Below are 25,292 nucleotides of genomic sequence, written 5' to 3' on the forward strand. Positions count from 1 at the left end.
ATTTATAAATGACTAATAAAACATCCCCAAAACAGCACAAAAGCCCTGCAAAGACGTACGTGAACTAATTATGCAAAACAACAGCCAATGGCAAGGCTCCAACAGCAGACCTAGCAATATCTTTTACAATTCATATATTGTTTTGAATATATTACTAAAATAACGTGTATTTTCTTTATAAAAACCTAGCTTTACAGTGTGACAACAAGACTGGAGAAGTCTGGAGTCATTCATGACATTGTAGGAGAGGAGATTCAACAGCGCGCGAGTTACAGCAAAACGGGATGCTATTTAAATAGCAGTCGTCTTTTATATATGTATTATTTCTCACTGTAAACAGCATGTAGGCCGGATTACAGGAATCTTTTAGGTTTCCCAAAACGTCTCCGTGTGCACTTGATTTGCAAAGTCTGTCCGATTACACTGACGTACGCAATTAAACCAAAGACAGATTCGTTGCGAGCACAGAAGTCTGTGTAAGACATCATTTACTTACAATAGAAGCATCGAGTCTTGAATATGATATAAAAGCCAAGCGCATAATCCACAGTAACAACAAAACTGTTTGAGTTCCTCCTCAGAAGTCACAGCTGCAGTAATTCAACTACAGGCCACGGGGCGGAAGCGCGCGTTAAGTGCCTGCGCTGGTTTTCAATGGTGTTAGCGCCACCTACCGAACTGGATGCTGCAGTTTCAGGAACAAACTTCTAATACCATTTTCTTATAGCATAAACACGTGCAACCAAAGCAGAAACCCCACCAACTACTAACGACTTCTGTTTATTTCACTCAGATACGCTCTCGTTTCAATTCAATTTAGTTGATAAGTGATGCTTATTGAGCTGTTCATTTTTATTATTTAAATTACTCGTTTTAATTGTTATTGTAATATAAAGAATGTAAAATAAGGATGGAATCATGTTATTTGTAGTCACAAGATCACAATCAGACGGGTGGAAAGAGGTAAAACACAAGGATTATCCTGGATTACACGACATTTTACTTATTTAAAAAGAAAATTACAATATAACATAAATAGAATAAAAATAGAAAAAAACGAAAACATTTTTTTAACCATGCTTTATTGAGTATGTTGCAACACAAAATCTTATTATGCAGGTCTACATCTCTGTGAACACATACATATTTTAACAGTATATACACTCATTGGAAAGTGGTCAATGATGTTGCCTTGTGAAACAACAGACACATCCTCTATGTAAATGTCTTTGCCCTATAGAAAAAAAAACACATTTAAACATAGACAATATTATAACGCAGCGGTTCTTGAACTTTTTACACCAAGTACCACTTCAAAAGATACACCACCAAAACAACACAGGTTATATGTGTAGCTTTAAGTCACCAAAAACATTCTCTTCCTGATACGCACATCTCTGGTCAGACTGAAGCCATGACAGCAGTTTTGTTGAACTCATCATCATTGGCCACCTCCACACTTACCGTCACAGCATGTAGTGTTTTAACATCAATTTAATCATTTCATTCTGCTATAACAGAAAACAGTAACAGCTGTATTGTTAATTTAAGCTTTTAGTCCTTCACACTACATACGTGTTGTCGAGCTCATCAGGGATCAGTTTCATGAAGGCATTTCCTATATAAGAAATAATTAGTGATACTCAGAAAGCAGGCATGAAATCGATACCAACACGGTTTTCCTTTCCTCGTGTTTACCAACTTCCCACTGTACTTACATTAGAATCCGTGAGCAGGCCCCAGAATTCACCACGTGCGAGACACCTTTCACAATACAATACACAGCGTTCCGTGTCCAGGACCAGCACACAACTGAGCTGCAAATACCATCTACTAGTGAGATCACAGTTTCCATTTATTTCCCAGCGCTTAGATGTCGTTGAGTAACCGAGGATTGTTGTCACATCTGGATACTGCTGAAACTACAATAGAAAAGTCACAATAAAGGTCTCAACGAGGGTTAAAAAGACTATCCTATCAAATCAGAACAATTATTTCATATGCTGTAAACCGCCTCGCATTCAAAAAAATCAAGAAAAAGGCGGGACAAGAGAACTATGAGTCCTCTCCAATACTTACCGATCAGTACATCACCTGCATCATGATGAACAGCTGAGGATGTCTGTGGGGATACTGGGTTTCCTAAAAATATGAGAAAACATTTCAGCAATACAATACAGTGAAGAATAATGCACTGTATTCATAACCGTACTGAAATTTTTATAACCGAATAGATATTTGGAATAGCAAATCTGAAAAGTTACCCATCACTGTGGCTGTTTGTTACTCCCTCGGTTTTCAAAAGCCTTTTCTTTAACATTCACTGTTTGTTTTTGTTTTGAACATTGTAATAGTGGATGGTATTCCTCATAAGAAACAGATGGGTCAATGGTAAAGCCATGTTTAAGACATAATTGGGGTTTTATTTCATTCTTGCAAACAGCTGTTTGCTACTTGACTGTTCACTTTTCCAGCAAGTTGTGGGTCCTACAGAGCCTAATTCTCTAGTGAACCAGATACTGGTTGGCCATCACGATCTGAGACCAATTTTTTTTTATTCAGCCAAGGAAGTTGATAGATCTGATTATAGTATATCGTTATTGATCCAAAATGATACTGTTATTCCCTCTTGCCATCTGACATGATCTAGGAATCCTGATATGTCTGCTATCAGAGCATAGTACCGTTAGTTTACAAGGCCATGCTACTAGGAGGATTAAAGCTGGAGTAAGCAAAGGAGAGAATGAACAACATGATTTTTTTCAAGACAGACAGACAGTTATTGGTTAGTCAAATGTATGTGGAAAATGTATGTTTTGAGCTGTTTTTTGAATGTTGTGATGGATGCTGCAGTTCGGGTGGAGGCTGCTAGTTCATTCCACCACAGGGGAACCGAATGAGTAAAGGTTTTTGCAAGCGATTTGGTGACTCGCTGTGATGGAACAACCAGGCGTCGCTCATTTTCAGACCGAAGATGACGGGAGGGGATGTAGACCTGGAGCATCGAGTTAAGGTAAAATCGGTGAATTTGCCGTTACAGTTCTGAAGGCAAGTGTCAAGAGATTTAAACTTGATGCGGGCGACAACTGGCAGCCAGTGAAGTGAAATCAGGAGGGGTGTTACATGGGTTCTTGTAGGCTGATTGAAAACTAGACGTGCAGTTACATTCTGGATCATTTGCAAGGGCTTAACTGCATCGGTTGGAAGGCCGGCCAGTAGAGAATTGCAGTAGTCCAGTCTTGATACGACCAGAGCTTGGACTAGCAGCTGAGAGGCATGCTCCGACAGGAACGGCCTGATTTTCCTGATGTTGTAGAGCACATACCTGCAAGTTCGAGAGGTTGCTGCGATGTTAGAGGTGAATTTCAGTTGGTCGTCGAACTTCACCCCCTGGTTCCTCGCAGACTTGGTGGGTGTTATAGTTGAGGATCCGAGCTGAATGGTAAGGTGGTGTTCAATTGATGGCGTGCACGCTCGTGCGCTATAAAATCTTTCGACCTGTTTATTTTATTCTGCTACGGGAATATAATAAGTGTATTTTTGTTGTTAAATCATTCTACATATTATTTAATACCCTATAGTACAATTTGATTGGTTGTTGCGCTGTAAATTAATCCTACATGTTTCTTTTATGTTGGTAGGATAATCTGACAGGGTATTCTGCATTGTGAAATCATCCTGTTTATTTTGTCGATGTGGTTTAGATTATATTAAGTTTTGCCCTGCGGTAGGAAAATCTGACAGCGTAGTATGAAGTGTGAAGCAGGCAGTACAATTTAAAATAAAGTTCAAGGAACAATGACTTTGTTGCTTTTGATCTGTGATGGAGGAAATAACATGCAAACTAACTTAAAAAAAAGACTGACCACCTAAATCGCAGCCCAGAGTCTACATACGATTCAAAGAGTCGATGAGAGAGTTTTGCCTACCCGATGAATGACGTAGATGGTGTAATGAAGCTGCTGTCTCTGTAGGAAAGGGTGACGGTGATAAAGGAAGTAGAGCAGGTGCTTCTCTCTGTTTCTGTATGGAATAAGGATGGCAACGCTGTGTTGGCGTATTACTGACCCACCACGACCTCCTGGTTCTCGCTCTCTACCTGCTCCAGCGTCACCGAGGGCTCGAATGACAGCTTGAGAGCACCTCCTGTGGAGAACAACACACAGAAAACCGAAAACAGACTTCCACGAGTAAGTGAAAGGCCCACGAGCCAGGTGAAGTCCTTGAATACAGCACCAAGTGGGGGCCGCATTAATGACGGGACCACTTCTCTGGAGACGAGCCTGAAACTGGCAGACAGCTGCGATGGGATAAACACACAGTGACAATCACGCTGGGGTTCCGTGAGATTCCCACATTTTTCCCTCGACTTTGCGGTTTAATTGAGTAAATTATTATCAGTGTTATTATCAGCTCATGTTAACGGGAAAGTTTGCGTCCAACGATCGAAACACTTTCTTATTCTCATTTCACTCCACACCTTTATTATCATCTTTTTTACGCAAAACAAAAAAGACGTTAAGCTGAAGGTTTTGCATCTGGTTTTCCTACACGGAAACATGTAGGGAAAAAAACACGGACCTTTTCTCGGCATTGTAAGCGTAACATTCAGCCGAGATAAAATGATGAAAATACTCAAGCAAGGACACTCACGGAGGAGGGGGGAACGCTCCGGACTGCTCTCTTTAGGGGTCTGCTTCTCCACGCTTGGTATCATCTCTGATTCAAGCTCTCGTTTTGGAGACCAGACCTGGTGTCAGTGTGTGATGTGACTGTACAACATGACGTATAATCCAGAGAAGAGATCATTTCCAGGAGCCCCGGGGTCCCGTGACTGAAAAAAAGAGTGAAATAAATTCACACTCCTGCATGTCACATGGATTAATCACTCAACAAAAACAACTTTAAAAGGATATAGGAGCAAGATTGACAAACAAAGATTTATGTTACTGCACACACACAAATCCAGACAACTGCGAGTTCAGTTTAAAACACTCAAAACAGAGAAGAAATGGATTTTACTGCACTCCTGACAACATCAGATAATAATCAAAACAACACTGCTCACGTTATTTAAAATTGACACAACACTGTCATTTGATCAAGCAAACGTGAGGCTAGGGCTGTCACGATTATTAAATAATCGTCTCATCGCGATTGTTTGACCTCATCGCGATGGTTTCAGATCATCGCAATTATTGCACATCTCTATAGAAGACACTAGGGGGAGCTGTAGCGTATCTGCATATTGCATATTTTAGTGTATATATTGTTACTAAAGCATGGTAATACTTGTAAAATATACCACCACAACACAATCACTTTAAAAAAAAACTAAAACATATACAAATTACCTGCAGTACAATTTAATATTATTTAAGCAAATCTCAGTGTGAAAACCAGTCTACCAAAATTTCATTAACACACAAGTAAAATTTAATTGTAGTCTTGCAAGTGAGAAAAAAACAGACTAGAAGCTTTTCTAAGACTGATGGCATTTTAATGGTGGCTTCAATTCACACCTGATCAATTTACAAGTATTTGGTGGTTGTATTATTGACAGGTAAAAGCCTAAACCTTAAATATATGACGACCCAATTTTTTCCGATGTATTTCCCAGAAAAAAAAACATAGTCTTGCATTCAGAACAATATGGTCGTTTCAATCGCTGAATCAAAAATGTATGAGAATTAAATGTCAAAGCTCAAAAACAGACAATTAATCGTCATAATTGTCAAAGCCCCAAAACAGACAATTAATCGTCATAATCGCAATGATTTATTAGACAATTAATCGTCAATCAAATTTCATAATCGTGACAGCCCAACGTGAGACTCATGAGCAGCTTTCTCTGTAAAACGGATGCCAAACTGTCCAGAGTTTACTAAAAAATCTATTTTGTAAAGTTCGGTTCTTGACCCTTTCAGACTGTGTTCATATACTAAAGGCCGGTCTTTTCTTTCAAGTTTTTTATTTTAGGCTCAGTGACATGAACACAGTGAGTCTCAATGTAAAAGAACACGGCGAATTATTTCAGTAAAATCCCTGTAAAGAAAACACACAAAACTGCAGTCTGACAAAAACATTATTGACATTAAACAGATATTTTCTCCTCAAAAGGTATTTGACCGTAACAGCAACACTTGACTATTTACATTCATATGATCACTTTATAAATTTATTAAATAATGGAATCATATATTTCATAATTTCAAATCACATGCTGTCAAGCATGAACACTCATTTGTTTTTACAGCCATGACACATTATGACTACAGTGTGAAATCTGAAAATAATGGTTGTAAAGATGACACTTGAACATTTCATTATTATAGACAAATGTATTTCATGTGATGCGTGTGGTCTATTGCTCTGTCCCACACCCGCTATGCATTTATTGCAATGTTATGAATGCAATATGGCTGGAGTAGGAGTGTGGCAGTGCTCTTACATCAGCATGGCTGTGATTGGGCCAGAGGCTCGAGGCCGCAGGCAATCACAACCGCTGATATAAGAGCACTATCCCCAGAGCCAAATATTGCATTTATATAACGGTTCAAAGTTTATAGATAAATCAGAAACCGTGGTGATATAGCTCATGGCTCTTAGCCAATCAGATTCGAGAACCAGAAAGAACTGTTGTATAGAATTATATTGGTCATGCCTATATGTACGTAGCTTTTCTCAACGTGGTGTATTGTTGTTAAAGTGCGACTATTAAAAGCAATGACGTGTGAATGTCTGTTGTGTGAATGTACATTTAAACCACTGTTCCCAAAAGTAATAAAAGTCTTTGCTTAACCCCAAACTTGTTTTCTGTACCGTTGGTTTAATGCGACCAAATTGCAGGACCCATTCAACAAATTTATTTAATAAATAAACATAAAACGAAATTCAACAAATCGTTTATTTAATAAAAGTATTATACAATAAAATAATAATGTTAATTTAAATAAAATATAAAATTCTTAGACACTAGCCAAACACAAACCGGAAGTTAACTGGAGGTCCGGTTCGTGCGCTTCTGATAAGACGGTATATATTAGACCAGTGCTCGCGACACTTGAGCGCAACAGTACTGCACCCGCAGAAATCAATTCTTGTAGCCTCCTGAAATATACTTATAATGTTTTAACGAACTTTGCCCCTCGATATCTAAATAATAATCAAACAGATATCATCGAATTTCAAAATTAACTACACCAGTGAATCTTTCTTTAGACCAGTTAAACGATGTTGGTGTTCTTCCATCTAGGTCGCGGAGCAAGCTCCGGAGGTGACCCCAGATGGACTAACCCAACACCGGGAAAACTTCCATAGGAAGTATTCAGAACGGAGCGCTGCACAGCACCGAGAGAGCTTCACCCAAAACTCTCTGAATTCGGCGGCCCGCCGTCAGCTATATACCGTCAAGAACCCATAGTCTCATTAACGGTGACTTCATATAAATAACATTAACTTCTAAATTATAGATGACAAAATGACGTATTATACACATGACCAAAAATGCAACTTAATTAAATGTATAAATGACTAATAAAACATCCCCAAAACAGCACAAAAGCCCTGCAAAGACGTACGTGAACTAATTATGCAAAACAACAGCCAATGGCAAGGCTCCAACAGCAGACCTAGCAATATCTTTTATAATTCATATATTGTTTTGAATATATTACTAAAATAACGTGTATTTTCTTTATAAAAACCTAGCTTTATAGTGTGACAACAAGACTGGAGAAGTCTGGAGTCATTCATGACATTGTAGGAGGAGATTCAACAGCGCGCGAGTTACAGCAAAACGGGATGCTATTTAAATAGCAGTCGTCTTTTATATATGTATTATTTCTCACTGTAAACAGCATGTAGGCCGGATTACAGGAATCTTTTAGGTTTCCCAAAACGTCTCCGTGTGCACTTGATTTGCAAAGTCTGTCCGATTACACTGACGTACGCAATTAAACCAAAGACAGATTCGTTGCGAGCACAGAAGTCTGTGTAAGACATCATTTACTTACAATAGAAGCATCGAGTCTTGAATATGATATAAAAGCCAAGCGCATAATCCACAGTAACAACTAAACTGTTTGAGTTTCTCCTCAGAATTCACAGCTGCAGTAATTCAACTACAGGCCACGGGGCGGAAGCGCGCGTTAAGTGCCTGCGCTGGTTTTCAATGGTGTTAGCGCCACCTACCGAACTGGATGCTGCAGTTTCAGGAACAAACTTCTAATACCATTTTCTTATAGCATAAACACGTGCAACCAAAGCAGAAACCCCACCAACTACTAACGACTTCTGTTTATTTCACTCAGATACGCTCTCGTTTCAATTCAATTTAGTTGATAAGTGATGCTTATTGAGCTGTTCATTTTTATTATTTAAATTACTCGTTTTAATTGTTATTGTAATATAAAGAATGTAAAATAAGGATGGAATCATGTTATTTGTAGTCACAAGATCACAATCAGACGGGTGGAAAGAGGTAAAACACAAGGATTATCCTGGATTACACGACATTTTACTTATTTAAAAAGAAAATTACAATATAACATAAATAGAATAAAAATAGAAAAAAACGAAAACATTTTTTTAACCATGCTTTATTGAGTATGTTGCAACACAAAATCTTATTATGCAGGTCTACATCTCTGTGAACACATACATATTTTAACAGTATATACACTCATTGGAAAGTGGTCAATGATGTTGCCTTGTGAAACAACAGACACATCCTCTATGTAAATGTCTTTGCCCTATAGAAAAAAAAACACATTTAAACATAGACAATATTATAACGCAGCGGTTCTTGAACTTTTTACACCAAGTACCACTTCAAAAGATACACCACCAAAACAACACAGGTTATATGTGTAGCTTTAAGTCACCAAAAACATTCTCTTCCTGATACGCACATCTCTGGTCAGACTGAAGCCATGACAGCAGTTTTGTTGAACTCATCATCATTGGCCACCTCCACACTTACCGTCACAGCATGTAGTGTTTTAACATCAATTTAATCATTTCATTCTGCTATAACAGAAAACAGTAACAGCTGTATTGTTAATTTAAGCTTTTAGTCCTTCACACTACATACGTGTTGTCGAGCTCATCAGGGATCAGTTTCATGAAGGCATTTCCTATATAAGAAATAATTAGTGATACTCAGAAAGCAGGCATGAAATCGATACCAACACGGTTTTCCTTTCCTCGTGTTTACCAACTTCCCACTGTACTTACATTAGAATCCGTGAGCAGGCCCCAGAATTCACCACGTGCGAGACACCTTTCACAATACAATACACAGCGTTCCGTGTCCAGGACCAGCACACAACTGAGCTGCAAATACCATCTACTAGTGAGATCACAGTGTCCATTTATTTCCCAGCGCTTAGATGTCGTTGAGTAACCGAGGATTGTTGTCACATCTGGATACTGCTGAAACTACAATAGAAAAGTCACAATAAAGGTCTCAACGAGGGTTAAAAAGACTATCCTATCAAATCAGAACAATTATTTCATATGCTGTAAACCGCCTCGCATTCAAAAAAATCAAGAAAAAGGCGGGACAAGAGAACTATGAGTCCTCTCCAATACTTACCGATCAGTACATCACCTGCATCATGATGAACAGCTGAGGATGTCTGTGGGGATACTGGGTTTCCTAAAAATATGAGAAAACATTTCAGCAATACAATACAGTGAAGAATAATGCACTGTATTCATAACCGTACTGAAATTTTTATAACCGAATAGATATTTGGAACAGCAAATCTGAAAAGTTACCCATCACTGTGGCTGTTTGTTACTCCCTCGGTTTTCAAAAGCCTTTTCTTTAACATTCACTGTTTGTTTTTGGAATAATTACTTATGCGCCTTTAAGTAATAAAATGTGTGCCTTAAAAAGAGAAATTGGATTTAAAGAAAATGGGCTTAAAACAGGATAGGACTAAATGATGGTGCAAATATTAAGAACTATCGTTTGTGTAGTGATGCATTTAAGATGGATTTCTTTTACGAGTTCAAGTTAAGAATGTGATGTCTGATAGGACATACAAAAAATAAAATGAGTTACAAATACACAACTGATGCAAATAATTTCCTTAAGATAAGAACAGTTTAGTTGTTCATTTAGGCAATGATAATGTACGGGGAGTTGATAGTAACCTTGATAAAAATATGGATAAACGCAAAAGTCATATAGACCTATGCTCAGATTCAAGCTCAGCCTTGCTAAGTTTGGATGCTCAACAGTCAGAAACTTGACAAGATATTGTGTTGGAGATTCTTTAAACATTGCAATAATGCAGCAGTTGAATAAGTTACGTTTTTGTGGGTTCCTGTGCTTAGTCAGAGAATGAGGAAACAAGTTATCAAAACAAGCTGTCAAAAGAAACTCAAGTCAATAATCAAAATGCAATAAATACAAAATTGGATAATGAGCAGAAGGGCAGGCGTGCACATTTAATTCAACCATTTTGTAGAAAGAGAAAGGAAATCATATGGGTAGAGGTATCATATCTAGATGAAGACTGGGACATATTATAGAGAAATTCAAAATATACTGTATAATTGGTTAAACAAAATAAATATGTTAGCATAATTATGTCATTATTTAAGTAGTGGTAGGAATTGCAGGGAAAGGGCAGTTTTATTATAAGTAAGGGAGTCACAGCGCCATCAAAGCTCTTATCTTGAAAGTTTGGGCGCAGTAGTAACGCTGATCCTACAGTAGATGGCGGTAATTCTCAATTTATGAATGCGAGCCGCCCAGTGAATTGAGTGAAAGAAGCTGACCCATTCTTGCTGTGTGTGTCGTCTGCATCTCCTGCTGTACGGAGAATATGTGCATCGCTTCAAAACTGCAGGAATAATGTACGAACACCTGTAACACCGACTACGGCGCCAAGCCTGAAGGCAGGACGAGTCAACAGCTCACAGTCTGTGAATAGTCAGGTAGGATTGCTGTGGTGCACTCAGTCAAAACGCCATTGCTAACATCACAAAAGGCACCCACATCATAGGTCCCGTTTGTTTCGATGGTTGTATTAGTTCTGTTCTAGTGGTTCATAATGTATGGCGTCCCCCTACTGGACAAATAAATAACAACAGGGGCCTAAAACTGACTTGTGTCTTACCTCTTTCCATCCTTTGAAAAGTCTGATTGTGATTTTGTGACTGCAAAAGGCATAACATATGATTCCATCTTTCTTTTCTTTATATTATAATAACAATTAAAATGAGCAATTGAAATAATAAAAATGAACAGCTCAATAAGCATCACTTAGCAACTAAATTGAATTGAAAGAAGAAAGTATCTGAGTGGAATAAACATATGTCGTTAGTAGTTGGTGGGGTTTCTGCTTAGAAGTTTTTTTTCCTGAAACTGCAGCATCCAGTTCGGTAGGTGGCGCTAACACCATTGAAAACCAGTGCAGGCACTTAACGCGCGCTTCCGCCCGTGGCCTGTAGTTGAATTACTGCGGCTGTGACTTCTGAGGAGGAACTCAAACAGTTTGGTTGTTAATGTGGATTATGCGCTTGGCTTTTATATCATATTCAAGACTCGATGCTTCTATTGTAAGTAAATGATGTCTTACACAGACTTCTGTGCTTGCAACGAATCTGTCTTTGGTTTAATTGCGTACGTCAGTGTAATCGGACAGACTTGCAAATCAAGTGCACACGGAGACGTTTTGGGAAACCTAAAAGATTCCTGTAATCCGGCCTACATGCTGTTTACAGTGAGAAATAATACATATATAAAAGACGACTGCTATTTAAATAGCATCCCGTTTTGCTGTAACTCGCGCGCTGTTGAATCTCCTCCTACAATGTCACGAATGACTCCAGACTTCTCCAGTCTTGTTGTCACACTATAAAGCTAGGTTTTTATAAAGAAAATACACGTTATTTTAGTAATATATTCAAAACAATATATGAATTATAAAAGATATTGCTAGGTCTGCTGTTGGAGCCTTGCCATTGGCTGTTGTTTTGCATAATTAGTTCACGTACGTCTTTGCAGGGCTTTTGTGCTGTTTTGGGGATGTTTTATTAGTCATTTATACATTTAATTAAGTTGCATTTTTGGTCATGTGTATAATACGTCATTTTGTCATCTATAATTTAGAAGTTAATGTTATTTATATGAAGTCACCGTTAATGAGACTATGGGTTCTTGACGGTATATAGCTGACGGCGGGCCGCCGAATTCAGAGAGTTTTGGGTGAAGCTCTCTCGGTGCTGTGCAGCGCTCCGTTCTGAATACTTCCTATGGAAGTTTTCCCGGTGTTGGGTTAGTCCATCTGGGGTCACCTCCGGAGCTTGCTCCGCGACCTAGATGGAAGAACACCAACATCGTTTAACTGGTCTAAAGAAAGATTCACTGGTGTAGTTAATTTTGAAATTCGATGATATCTGTTTGATTATTATTTAGATATCGAGGGGCAAAGTTCGTTAAAACATTATAAGTATATTTCAGGAGGCTACAAGAATTGATTTCTGCGGGTGCAGTACTGTTGCGCTCAAGTGTCGCGAGCACTGGTCTAATATATACCGTCTTATCAGAAGCGCACGAACCGGACCTCCAGTTAACTTCCGGTTTGTGTTTGGCTAGTGTCTAAGAATTTTATATTTTATTTAAATTAACATTATTATTTTATTGTATAATACTTTTATTAAATAAACGATTTGTTGAATTTCGTTTTATGTTTATTTATTAAATAAATTTGTTGAATGGGTCCTGCAATTTGGTCGCATTAAACCAACGGTACAGAAAACAAGTTTGGGGTTAAGCAAAGACTTTTATTACTTTTGGGAACAGTGGTTTAAATGTACATTCACACAACAGACATTCACACGTCATTGCTTTTAATAGTCGCACTTTAACAACAATACACCACGTTGAGAAAAGCTACGTACATATAGGCATGACCAATATAATTCTATACAACAGTTCTTTCTGGTTCTCGAATCTGATTGGCTAAGAGCCATGAGCTATATCACCACGGTTTCTGATTTATCTATAAACTTTGAACCGTTATATAAATGCAATATTTGGCTCTGGGGATAGTGCTCTTATATCAGCGGTTGTGATTGCCTGCGGCCTCGAGCCTCTGGCCCAATCACAGCCATGCTGATGTAAGAGCACTGCCACACTCCTACTCCAGCCATATTGCATTCATAACATTGCAATAAATGCATAGCGGGTGTGGGACAGAGCAATAGACCACACGCATCACATGAAATACATTTGTCTATAATAATGAAATGTTCAAGTGTCATCTTTACAACCATTATTTTCAGATTTCACACTGTAGTCATAATGTGTCATGGCTGTAAAAACAAATGAGTGTTCATGCTTGACAGCATGTGATTTGAAATTATGAAATATATGATTCCATTATTTAATAAATTTATAAAGTGATCATATGAATGTAAATAGTCAAGTGTTGCTGTTACGGTCAAATACCTTTTGAGGAGAAAATATCTGTTTAATGTCAATAATGTTTTTGTCAGACTGCAGTTTTGTGTGTTTTCTTTACAGGGATTTTACTGAAATAATTCACCGAGTTCTTTTACATTGAGACTCACTGTGTTCATGTCACTGAGCCTAAAATAAAAAACTTGAAAGAAAAGACCGGCCTTTAGTATATGAACACAGTCTGAAAGGGTCAAGAACCGAACTTTACAAAATAGATTTTTTAGTAAACTCTGGACAGTTTGGCATCCGTTTTACAGAGAAAGCTGCTCATGAGTCTCACGTTTGCTTGATCAAATGACAGTGTTGTGTCAATTTTAAATAACGTGAGCAGTGTTGTTTTGATTATTATCTGATGTTGTCAGGAGTGCAGTAAAATCCATTTCTTCTCTGTTTTGAGTGTTTTAAACTGAACTCGCAGTTGTCTGGATTTGTGTGTGTGCAGTAACATAAATCTTTGTTTGTCAATCTTGCTCCTATATCCTTTTAAAGTTGTTTTTGTTGAGTGATTAATCCATGTGACATGCAGGAGTGTGAATTTATTTCACTCTTTTTTTCAGTCACGGGACCCCGGGGCTCCTGGAAATGATCTCTTCTCTGGATTATACGTCATGTTGTACAGTCACATCACACACTGACACCAGGTCTGGTCTCCAAAACGAGAGCTTGAATCAGAGATGATACCAAGCGTGGAGAAGCAGACCCCTAAAGAGAGCAGTCCGGAGCGTTCCCCCCTCCTCCGTGAGTGTCCTTGCTTGAGTATTTTCATCATTTTATCTCGGCTGAATGTTACGCTTACAATGCCGAGAAAAGGTCCGTGTTTTTTTCCCTACATGTTTCCGTGTAGGAAAACCAGATGCAAAACCTTCAGCTTAACGTCTTTTTTGTTTTGCGTAAAAAAGATGATAATAAAGGTGTGGAGTGAAATGAGAATAAGAAAGTGTTTCGATCGTTGGACGCAAACTTTCCCGTTAACATGAGCTGATAATAACACTGATAATAATTTACTCAATTAAACCGCAAAGTCGAGGGAAAAATGTGGGAATCTCACGGAACCCCAGCGTGATTGTCACTGTGTGTTTATCCCATCGCAGCTGTCTGCCAGTTTCAGGCTCGTCTCCAGAGAAGTGGTCCCGTCATTAATGCGGCCCCCACTTGGTGCTGTATTCAAGGACTTCACCTGGCTCGTGGGCCTTTCACTTACTCGTGGAAGTCTGTTTTCGGTTTTCTGTGTGTTGTTCTCCACAGGAGGTGCTCTCAAGCTGTCATTCGAGCCCTCGGTGACGCTGGAGCAGGTAGAGAGCGAGAACCAGGAGGTCGTGGTGGGTCAGTAATACGCCAACACAGCGGAGGGTAAAGAAAGAAAATCATCATGTTAGTAACCTGCCGGAATATCTTCAGGTTAAAAAAGACATAACAGTGGTCAGCAGTGGATCAATCTAAGAAAAACAATTTCTTAATTTCTCTGATTCTGCGTGGTCTGTTTGTTCTATCTGTCATCAGGTCCACCCCGTATCACACGTTCACAGAAAAGAAAACAGAATCTCCTTCATGCGTCTACCCTGCCATTCCTACATCCATCTCTGAAACCACGGACTAGTCAAAATAACGCTATCGCTAAGGAAAACACTGCGCTGTGGAGGTGCCACGGCAACGGGCGATGACAGCGTCTGCTTGCACATTCCATGCGGAAATTATCAAGGGGACTCATCTTCACAGATATAAACACACACTAGTTAAGCATCACTAAGACTGAAGTACACAAACCAAATCTAGGAAAAGAACTTGTTTAATTCAAATGTGAATTTATTATTTAACAAGCACACAAACATGCTTATAGGTTGTGTTTGTGTTGTCTAACGGTGTGGGGAGTGTGCAGTGCAATGCGAGTACAGTATGCACGTTTGAAAGACTACAATCAGAAATGTCGCCATCTGAAAATGAATGAAACATAACAATGTTAATCTGAACGATATTGCGACAGTTTAAAAGAATTCAGTTGCTGAAACTGGCAGGAAAACACCCTCAAAAAGAACATAACCTGCCCACTGTGCCAGGAAAAACAAATGGAACTTAGGGTCGTGGGTTTTATATTTGAGAGGAAATCAAACAGAAGAACTTACTAACCTATATCATTTACTGTATATACTAAATATCCACCCCTTAATTGATATAATTTGTGTCTGTGTTAAGCAACAAACACATTTTTTATGATTTTGTCCGAGTCAACAATATTACCAAGTGCGAATCAAGCACAGCTTTGTTTACATATACAAATGTATATACTCCCTCTGTTTTGTTAATCAGTCATACTATATCACAGTTTCTGACATACAGCGTTAAAATTCCAGGTGCACAAAACCACTGAAAGACATGCATAACTTAGTTTTGCCTGAAAACATCAAAAGTCAGGCTACATTTGTGTGTGTTTACATTTCATTATGTTACGTTCAAGCATTTGGCAGATGCTTTTATCTAAAGCGACTTACAGTGCATTCAAGCTATATATTTTTCATCAGTGTGTGTGTTCCCTTGGTGTTGAACACACAACCTTTGCACTGCTAATGTAAGTGAGCTACAGAAGCACATGTTTTAAACTACTTTGGTTGACAGAAGTACACACTGTTCTATTCTAATAAAAACAATATTCATAAGATCCAGCATATTCATCATTAATGTACACATGATACTATTTTTCCATTTTAATAATATAAATTCGTATTTCATCATTTTAAGAGATCACACAAAAGTTATTTTGAACACAAAGCACATGAACCATTTTAAATTCAAGTTGCTAAATTGCACAAAACATTAAATTCTTGTAGTCTTGAAAGCCTGGGAGCAAAAACGTATAGCATAAAGCATAGAGGACATAATAAAAAATTGTCACAAAATTAAAAAACAGGACATTTAGAGGTCATTCTGAATATGAGAGTTGGGAAAAACGATCTCACACATTCAGGTAATTTTCTGAGAACAGCTGAATGAAAACCACTTCAAAGAACAACTAATCACGCCTGGAGTTTGTTAGAAGTTAATTGACAAAACCTGAAACCCTTTAGAATAAACCTTAGTAGCCTGATGATTTTAATGTTTACTTCTTTGTCCAAATTGCAAAGGCACTACAGTTTTCCGCACAACAAATACAGGTACACCTGTAGCCACTGCTTTGAGTCACTTTCCAGCAGAAGGAAACAGAAACATGGAAGGAATCAACAACAGAAGAATATACTGAGAAGAAAATGTTTATGTCAATCACTAAGACAAAATACATAGACAGCTATGAAGTAATGGCTTGGAAACATTACATTTGTATTTTTGAATGGTCCATCCAGAGCCCTGAATCGAAGAGAAAATCTATATAAAGTCATCAGATTTGGCAGAGTTCGAGTAAACTCAGTCATAAAACTGGGCGGCAATGCCTCAATGTAATTGTGCAAAGCTCATAGTGAGATTTCCAAGAAGTAGTCACATAGAAGAACATAACATGGTGTTAAAGAAGAAATGTAATGCTTCTACTGAGAAGGACATTTATACTTGAGCATGCAAGGTTTTTTTTTCAATCTTTTACATTTATGATATTGATGGGAGAACGTGTTGTTTTTGTTACACATTGCTTTTAAAAAGTGAAACAATTCATTATTCACCAATATGTTTATAATATTTTATAATATCAACACAATATCTGGTGTTAATACATGCATTTTTCTTAATCGAAAAAGAAATGATAGCCAAAAGTTCATCTGACCACAACACAGAAATCCAATGTCATTTAAAATATACTCCCTAATAGCTTTATTTGTGCAACTTTCTCCTAAGAGTTTATTGACATTGATGGTTCAGGTTTTTTGGGCGAACCTCAGACTTTAACTAAAGTGTGGAATTCTGAAACTATGACCTCTACATTTCCCTTTGTCTCTCTCTCCATCTTCCTCACTCCATGTCGAGATAAAATCCCTATAATGTTCTGGCAACTTTGTACAAAACTCAATGCTACTTCTAACTGTTTATGTATTTTTTCCTAATATCTCTTACCAAATCTAAGTGGTTCAACATTCATCAGTCATTTTTCTGCTGAAAGCTTCGTGGTGATGGACAACAGTAATTTACATGCATGCAAACTTATACTGTATTTATACCCCACAGGAAAAAAGATTGGTGAAAGTCAGCGACACAGTCTTTGGCAACTGAGACCAACTGTGAAGCATAGAATTTCATAACAGTCGCTACTTTGTTTGACTTTAAATATTTTTGGGGTTTTCCAATAGTTTTGAGAGCTACGCATGTCTACAGAAATAACTACAAATACGAGACAAAATCCCAAACTACAATAGTCAAGTTTATTTCTAAAGCGCTTTACAATTTTGCATTGTTGCATTACTTTAATATAATATCTATAGGATTCGTTTTCGGAGTTTTCTTTTATTTAGACTTAAGAATTTTGCGTTAAATAGATTCAAATAGTGTCTGTGCTCTAATTTGAACTAATTTAGTTTTTTTATGCAATTCCTAATAATAATTGACGTAGGCCTATGTGCAAAATGAGTGTTGGACATTTAATTCACGCTCACACATTCAAGTGCTGTGTCTTATCCTGATAAGGTTTGGGAAACATTTTTGAATTAGTAGAAGAGGAGAGTTTGTAATTGCCCTCCCCATTTTTAAGGGTCAGATTTTGGGGACAGCAAACAATCTCCCCTTCTACACCACCCCGTCATTTCTTCCTCCATCATGGACTTTGTGGCTTTTAACTTTCCTCTCTCCTCATCACTCTCCCAGCATAAAGGAGTCCAGATGGAGCAGTCCAGCAGCAGCTGCTAATTGAACAGCACATAAAACAATTTCGCCATTGTCTCAGGAAGTAACCAAATCAACAGCACATTTATGACCACTGACGACCACTTAAACATACAAAGAGAGAGAGAGAGAGCGAGAGACATACTAATTACCTGGGCTTACAGGAGAACTGGTATTTTCTCTGTGGTTGTGGTAGGTAAGAGGTTTTTCTCCAGACTAATGAGGTTTAGATTGTGACTTGAGAAAAACGCAACAGCCGCCTGTTTAGAAGCACCTGGATTAACGCTACATTAACTTCCTGAAGTTTATTAGCTGAAACCTGAGTGGCGGAAACAAACACATTAAAGTCCACACAGATATGCAAGAGCACAGCGCACACACGCATAAACACATGCACACAACAATAAACACATGCAAATGTATCACATCAACTCACATACACAAGTAGACCTTGTTTTGGCAGATGAAGTGTCTGAAATTTGCAATTCGATTTTTTGGCCGCTAGCAAACTTACACACTGTAAACACGATTACTTTTCGAAGAGTAATGGAGAATTTTGCACTNTGATATATTATAAATATAACACGATTATAATTTGGTGATAAAATAATTGGTTTTACATCGGTGATAAATACATTCTCTGAGAATGTTTATTTAAGGTTTTAACTGCAAACGTCACATAATTGCATACTTGCTTCTAAACATTTTTTCTATAAATCTGCCTGGATGCAATCAAACTACACGCTCATTCATGATCTGTCAGTTTATTTCACCTCATGTGTTGCCATGGTGTTGTGCATATCACACTGAATTAGTGTATTTTTTTAACAATTTGAACAAAAAGATACTATTTATTTATGTGCGAATGTCTTTCCGCACTTAAGATGTGTGTGTGTGTGAGTTCTTCTGTGAATCTCGAGATTTCTTTTACGTACAAAACTCATTTCGCACTGTAGACACGTGTATGGGTGTTCTCCAGTGTGTGATCTCACGTGCACATCAAGATGTATTTTCTGTGTGAAACTCTTTTCACAATGTGGACACATGTATGGACGCTCTCCAGTGTGGGTTCTTATGTGTTTTACAAACGTGCTTTTATGTCCGAAACTCCTTTCGCATTGTGGACATGTGTACGGACGCTCTCCAGTGTGAGTTCTCATGTGGAAGCAGAGATTTATTTTTTGTGCGAAACTCCTTCCACACTGAGGACATGTGTATGGACGCTCTCCAGTGTGAGTTCTTATGTGTTTCACGAGAGTGCTTTTATGTACAAAACTCCTTTTACACTGAGGACATGTGTATGGCTGCTCTCCAGTGTGAATTCTCGTGTGCATCTCGAGACTTCTTTTCTCGGCGAAACTCGTTCCACATTGAAGACACGTGAATGGACGCTCTCCAGTGTGAACTCTCACGTGCCTTTCAAGATTATGTTTCCTTGGGAAAATCCTTTCACACTGAGGACAGGTGTAACATTTTGCTTTTCTTTGCCTTCTTTTTGGAGTCTTTTTCATCTCTGCGCTACTAGATGTTTCTTCCATTTTGTAATTATGAGGTTTTGGTACTGATGCTTCTTCTTTGCTTAGTTCATCACCTTCATCTTTCATGAAAATATCTGAAATGAAAAAAATTACGTTATAACCAAATGAATTTTTTAAAAAAAGTAAGGATACACATAACACTAGCTAGTAGCTAAGCACAACATAAAGTCTCATGAATGGGTGGTTGCATGTCAGAAATACTCCAATACACAGAGAACACAATGAAAAAAATATATAATGCTAACAAATATTCCAAACCTGTATAAATGTATTTGGTCTGTTGAACACAAAAGATATTTTGAAGAATGTGGGAAACCAAACAGTTCTGGGGCACCACTGACGACTACCATAGTAGTTGTTCACGTAAGGCAGTAGTAATTTATTATTACTATTTATTATTACAATGAAACTGGAGGAAAGAACTTTATTATTAGCTTTATTAGATTATGACCCTCTGATGGCATTGGCATCAACATTAAGAACATATAAAAGGAACAGGCTTGAAAACTTAAACAATACTATTACCTGAGCTAAAAGTACACTTTAAAGAATAAAAACAAAAAAGTTGACAAAAGTGCTTGGATTGTTGAAAATTTGCAGGGGGAAAGAAAACTATTTGGATGAAGTAGCGGAAAAGGCACAGTGGTTGCTATGCTTTCGCCCATAGACATATACAGGTGCTGGTCATATAATTAGAATATCATCAAAAAGTTGATGTATTTCACTAATTCCATTCAAAAAGTGAAACTTGTATATTATATTCATTCATTACACACAGACTGATATATTTCAAATGTTTATTTCTTTTAATTTGATGATTATAACTGACAACTAATGAAAATCCCAAATTCAGTATCTCAGAAAATTAGAATATTACTTAAGACCAATACAAAGAAAGGATTTTTAGAAATCTTGGCCAACTGAAAAGTATGAACATGAAAAGTATGAGCATGTACAGCACTCAATACTTAGTTGGGGCTCCTTTTGCCTGAATTACTGCAGCAATGCGGCGTGGCATGGAGTCGATCAGTCTGTGGCACTGCTCAGGTGTTATGAGAGCCCAGGTTGCTCTGATAGTGGCCTTCAGCTCTTCTGCATTGTTGGGTCTGGCATATCGCATCTTCCTCTTCACAATACCCCATAGATTTTCTATGGGGTTAAGGTCAGGCGAGTTTGCTGGCCAATTAAGAACAGGGATACCATGGTCCTTAAACCAGGTACTGGTAGCTTTGGCACTGTGTGCAGGTGCCAAGTCCTGTTGGAAAATGAAATCTGCATCTCCATAAAGTTGGTCAGCAGCAGGAAGCATGAAGTGCTCTAAAACTTCCTGGTATACGGCTGCGTTGACCTTGGACCTCAGAAAACACAGTGGACCAACACCAGCAGATGACATGGCACCCCAAACCATCACTGACTGTGGAAACTTTACACTGGACCTCAAGCAACGTGGATTCTGTGCCTCTCCTCTCTTCCTCCAGACTCTGGGACCCTGATTTCCAAAGGAAATGCAAAATTTACTTTCATCAGAGAACATAACTTTGGACCACTCAGCAGCAGTCCAGTCCTTTTTGTCTTTAGCCCAGGCGAGACGCTTCTGACACTGTCTGTTGTTCATGAGTGGCTTGACACAAGTAATGCGACAGCTGAAACCCAGCTTGAAGCACTGACTCCAGCTGCAGTCCACTCTTTGTGAATCTCCCCCACATTTTTGAATGGGTTTTGTTTCACAATCCTCTCCAGGGTGCGGTTATCCCTATTGCTTGTACACTTTTTTCTACCACATCTTTTCCTTCCCTTCGCCTCTCTATTAATGTGCTTTGACACAGAGCTCTGTGAACAGCCAGCCTCTTTTGCAATGACCTTTTGTGTCTTGCCCTCCTTGTGCAAGGTGTCAATGGTCGTCTTTTGGACAACTGTCAAGTCAGCAGTCTTCCCCATGATTGTGTAGCCTACAGACTGAGAGACCATTTAAAGGCCTTTTGCAGGTGTTTTGAGTTTATTAGCTGATTAGAGTGTGGCACCAGGTGTCTTCAATATTGAACCTTTTCACAATATTCTCATTTTCTGAGATACTGAATTTGGGGTTTTCATTAGTTGTCAGTTATAATCATCAAAATTAAAAGAAATAAACATTTGAAATATATCAGTCTGTGTGTAATGAATGAATATAATATACAAGTTTCACTTTTTGAATGGAATTAGTGAAATAAATCAACTTTTTGATGATATTCTAATTATATGACCAGCACCTATATATAAAGTATATAACTAGACACCGCATTGGCCGCTTTGCTCCGCTCCTGCGATACGTCAATGGCGCCGCCATATTGGTGAGGGCAACATTGCACTAAAAGCCCACTGAACCCTATGGGAGAGCAGCGCTTTTTCAGCATTAAAAGCACAATCACGTTTACATTTCTTAACATATTTCAATGGTTTACGATATACGTATAGTGTACAACTTTACCATGTCTCTAGTTGCTTCGTGTCTCGATTATAGCTACTTTAAAATGAATGGTTGTCATAAGAAAATGTGAAATCCATTATTCGTGAGAATCCACTAGATGGCACCATGTTCAGTGATATGTTGTAGACAAGACTAGCAACAGAATAATTACCACGTTGCAGTAGTCGAGAATAAAACAGACATGTAGTTTAGAGATTGTTTCCGAGATATATTTTGAATCATCAAACAAAACACCCAAGGTAATATAGTTTAATGTACGTGTTATATAAAACCGAATGTTTTTCACTGTGGAAATGGCTTTTTTCTGTAGTAATTTTAAGACGATAAAAAGATAAAAGATGTTCTTTAATTTATTGATGTATGTGATATAGTAAATCAAATAACAATGCCGTGCATTGTAAGTATGAAATAGCAGTATATAGTCATATAGTAAAGACGAATTGTTTTGATTTTTCCCATGATTTTAAAGTGAATGAGCTGTGTTCTGATCGTGTGCATTTAATCTACCTTAAATTATTTCACATTAGCGATGTGTACACACTTATTAAGCCTAAACGATAGCTTGACAAGCCTGAGTTTTAACAGTTCTGTATGACAATAAATACATTTTCAAGTCTAACCATCTTTAACTGGAGCCAAAACGTTTCTGTACTCCACGTAAATAGAAAAGTATTGAAATTAGTTGAGAAATGAAAACGATGTTGTGTTTTTATCCAGATAACTGCAGCTCCACCATTCACTCGTATGTCTTTGTAGTTGGTTTTTGCTCTCACCAATATGGCGGCGGCGTTGACGTACGACCCAGCGGACAATGCGGCGTCTAGTTATATATATACTGTATATTAGTGCTGTCAATCGATTAAAAAAAATCAGATTAATCACGATTAATCGCACATAACAATAATATTTTAAAATATACTTTTACATTTTAATAATTTCACAATTAATCTTCAAATTGATGTAGAAACAGTGTTAATTTCGTTAACGAAAACTATGACGAAAAGTATTCGTTAACGGCATGTTTTCACTGACGAAAACGAGACGATAACTAAATAAAAATGAATGCATTATAATGAAAACTGTAATAAAAATATACTGACATTTTCGTCAACTAATAAAAACGAGAGTAAAATATTCTTGTCCTACCTGGCGGACATCAGTTTGCGCGCATGTGCTCATCTCATATAAGCGGTAGAGAGAAGTCTCTGGGAGAAGGGGAAGCACACACATATACTGTATTCTGAGTCTCCACGCGGTTTACAAAGCGTCTTATTTTCCTTCACGATCGCCAGTAAAACGCCGCAAACTTGAAGCGCGACTGCAGGCGAGTTACCCCGAAACACATTACAAAGGCAAGCTCAAAGGTTTTTATATCCCTATGTTAACTTAACACGAGCTGCTGCATAACGTGAAATGCAACATAAAGTCAGCCAAAAGAAAGCGCTGCCCTCTACTGATTATAGAAGTGATGAAGTGAGTCAAACTGTACATTCCAACCAAATATGTAACATGTTTGCATGACTAAAGCAATGTAATGCAATTTATATAATATGTCTTTTTGAAAGCTATTTCTCATTCATTGCTGTCTCAAGCAAATACAGTGCAGCTCTTTCTTCAAAGAGGCATGCCATGAGCCAATAGCCTTTGAGTGTGAGCCCTGTCAGAGCGTTTCATTGGTTGAATGAACTGAATGAACACGCCCTACTTAACGAGTCAATTGAGTCAAATGGGATTGAATGAACTGGAACATGTCATTCATGGTCTAATATTCTGTGTTCCAACAATGCAAATCTAGTTACTGAACTTTTCTGAAAAATAAAGGTAATGACCTGGTTTAATTTCATTCTAAGGTGAAGTAAATTATGTCAAAACAGTTGAATCTTTGTATGGAACATTTAATTACACCAAGTAAATGATTTAAACCATTTAGATTTTAGTAGACTAAATATAATGTATATTTATTCGACTAAAATGGTTTTCATATTTCGTCGACTAAAACTAGACTAAAACTAAAATGATGGGGTTGACTAAAATGTGACTAAGACTAAAACTATATCAAAATTTGCTGTCAAAATTAACACTGTGTAGAAACAACATATTTCTTTAACAGCGTCATTTTATGAATGAAAGAAAACATTTTGATATTAGTACTGTAACTGTCTCTATTAAATTGATTATTTTAACATTAATTATAGCATTCAACAATATAATTGAGAGCTATCATGAAATACACAGAAATTGAAGGAAGTTCTCAAACACTTTACAGTCTTTAATGCTAAATTATAAATTAAATGCAGAAGAATTCTCATTAAAGCTACAAAATCACATTGATTTCCTCTTTTATTTTGTTCTTTGATTAACATTAGTGACAGGAGTCACAGCAGCACGTTTAAGAACGTGGCCCCTTTAAGAGCTGTCTCAGTACGCAGATCTGACCGTCACCGCACTCTCATTTTCACAACTCTTTGCATTCATTTAAGATTTTATTTTACACTTTGAAGTCTTGCTTAAGAAAACGCTAGACAAAACGGGCTTTCTGACATAATCTTGTGTGGTTTTATCCATTCAAGCACGAAAGAGAACTTAACACGGATGCGCTGTCTGACAGAGATTCACCGACGCAGCCTTCAGCTCGTGACTGTTTACACCAGACTGGACCTCGCGTTGCGTTTTGCCGCGTCCCACAGTTTAGAAGCTATCTATCTTCATTGAACGCGTCAAAGCAACTGTTTCAAATCGCGCTTAAGTGGTTTAAAAGCCTGTACACGAATAAGAGCGTGATTACATAATGTAACACTAGACAAAGAATGTCAAAACAAACGGATGCTGCGTTAATTGCGTTAAATATTTTTCACGCGTTAATTTGAAATAATTAATCGCATGCGTTAACAGCCCGTGTGTGTGTGTGTGTGTGTGTGTGTGTGTGTGTGTGTGTGTGTGTGTGTGTGTGTGTGTGTGTGTGTGTGTGTGTGTGTGTGTGTGTGTGTGTGTGTGTGTGTGTGTGTGTGTG

At 37.8% G+C, this 25,292-nt stretch overlaps 1 protein-coding gene across 7 annotated transcripts; it reads right to left on the bottom strand.

Moving 5' to 3' along the window:
- Nucleotides 1-32: 32 nt before the first annotated feature.
- Nucleotides 33-9,849, bottom strand: LOC130568445 (uncharacterized). 7 transcript variants are annotated; one of them, XR_008964694.1, is made up of 8 exons: nucleotides 9,599-9,849; nucleotides 9,238-9,441; nucleotides 4,654-4,834; nucleotides 3,930-4,300; nucleotides 3,326-3,435; nucleotides 2,080-2,142; nucleotides 1,719-1,922; nucleotides 33-1,618 (listed from the first exon to the last, which is right to left on the bottom strand). XR_008964694.1 is itself a non-coding variant. In XM_057357307.1 (7 exons), exons 3-6 carry the CDS (start codon nucleotides 4,715-4,717, stop codon nucleotides 2,100-2,102), a joined length of 588 nt encoding a protein of 195 aa, XP_057213290.1. In that variant the 5' UTR covers nucleotides 4,718-4,834; nucleotides 9,238-9,441; nucleotides 9,599-9,849; the 3' UTR covers nucleotides 37-1,922; nucleotides 2,080-2,099. The 7 variants fall into 7 exon arrangements, 4 of the variants coding, with proteins under 4 accessions (XP_057213290.1, XP_057213288.1, XP_057213291.1 ...); XM_057357307.1 differs by having other exon boundaries at nucleotides 37-1,922; XR_008964696.1 differs by lacking the exon at nucleotides 3,326-3,435 and having other exon boundaries at nucleotides 42-1,922; nucleotides 3,930-4,146.
- Between the last annotated feature and the right edge of the window lie 15,443 nt (nucleotides 9,850-25,292).

Source organism: Triplophysa rosa, linkage group LG17 (genome assembly GCF_024868665.1).
Source record: "Triplophysa rosa linkage group LG17, Trosa_1v2, whole genome shotgun sequence".
Taxonomy (NCBI): domain Eukaryota; kingdom Metazoa; phylum Chordata; class Actinopteri; order Cypriniformes; family Nemacheilidae; genus Triplophysa; species Triplophysa rosa.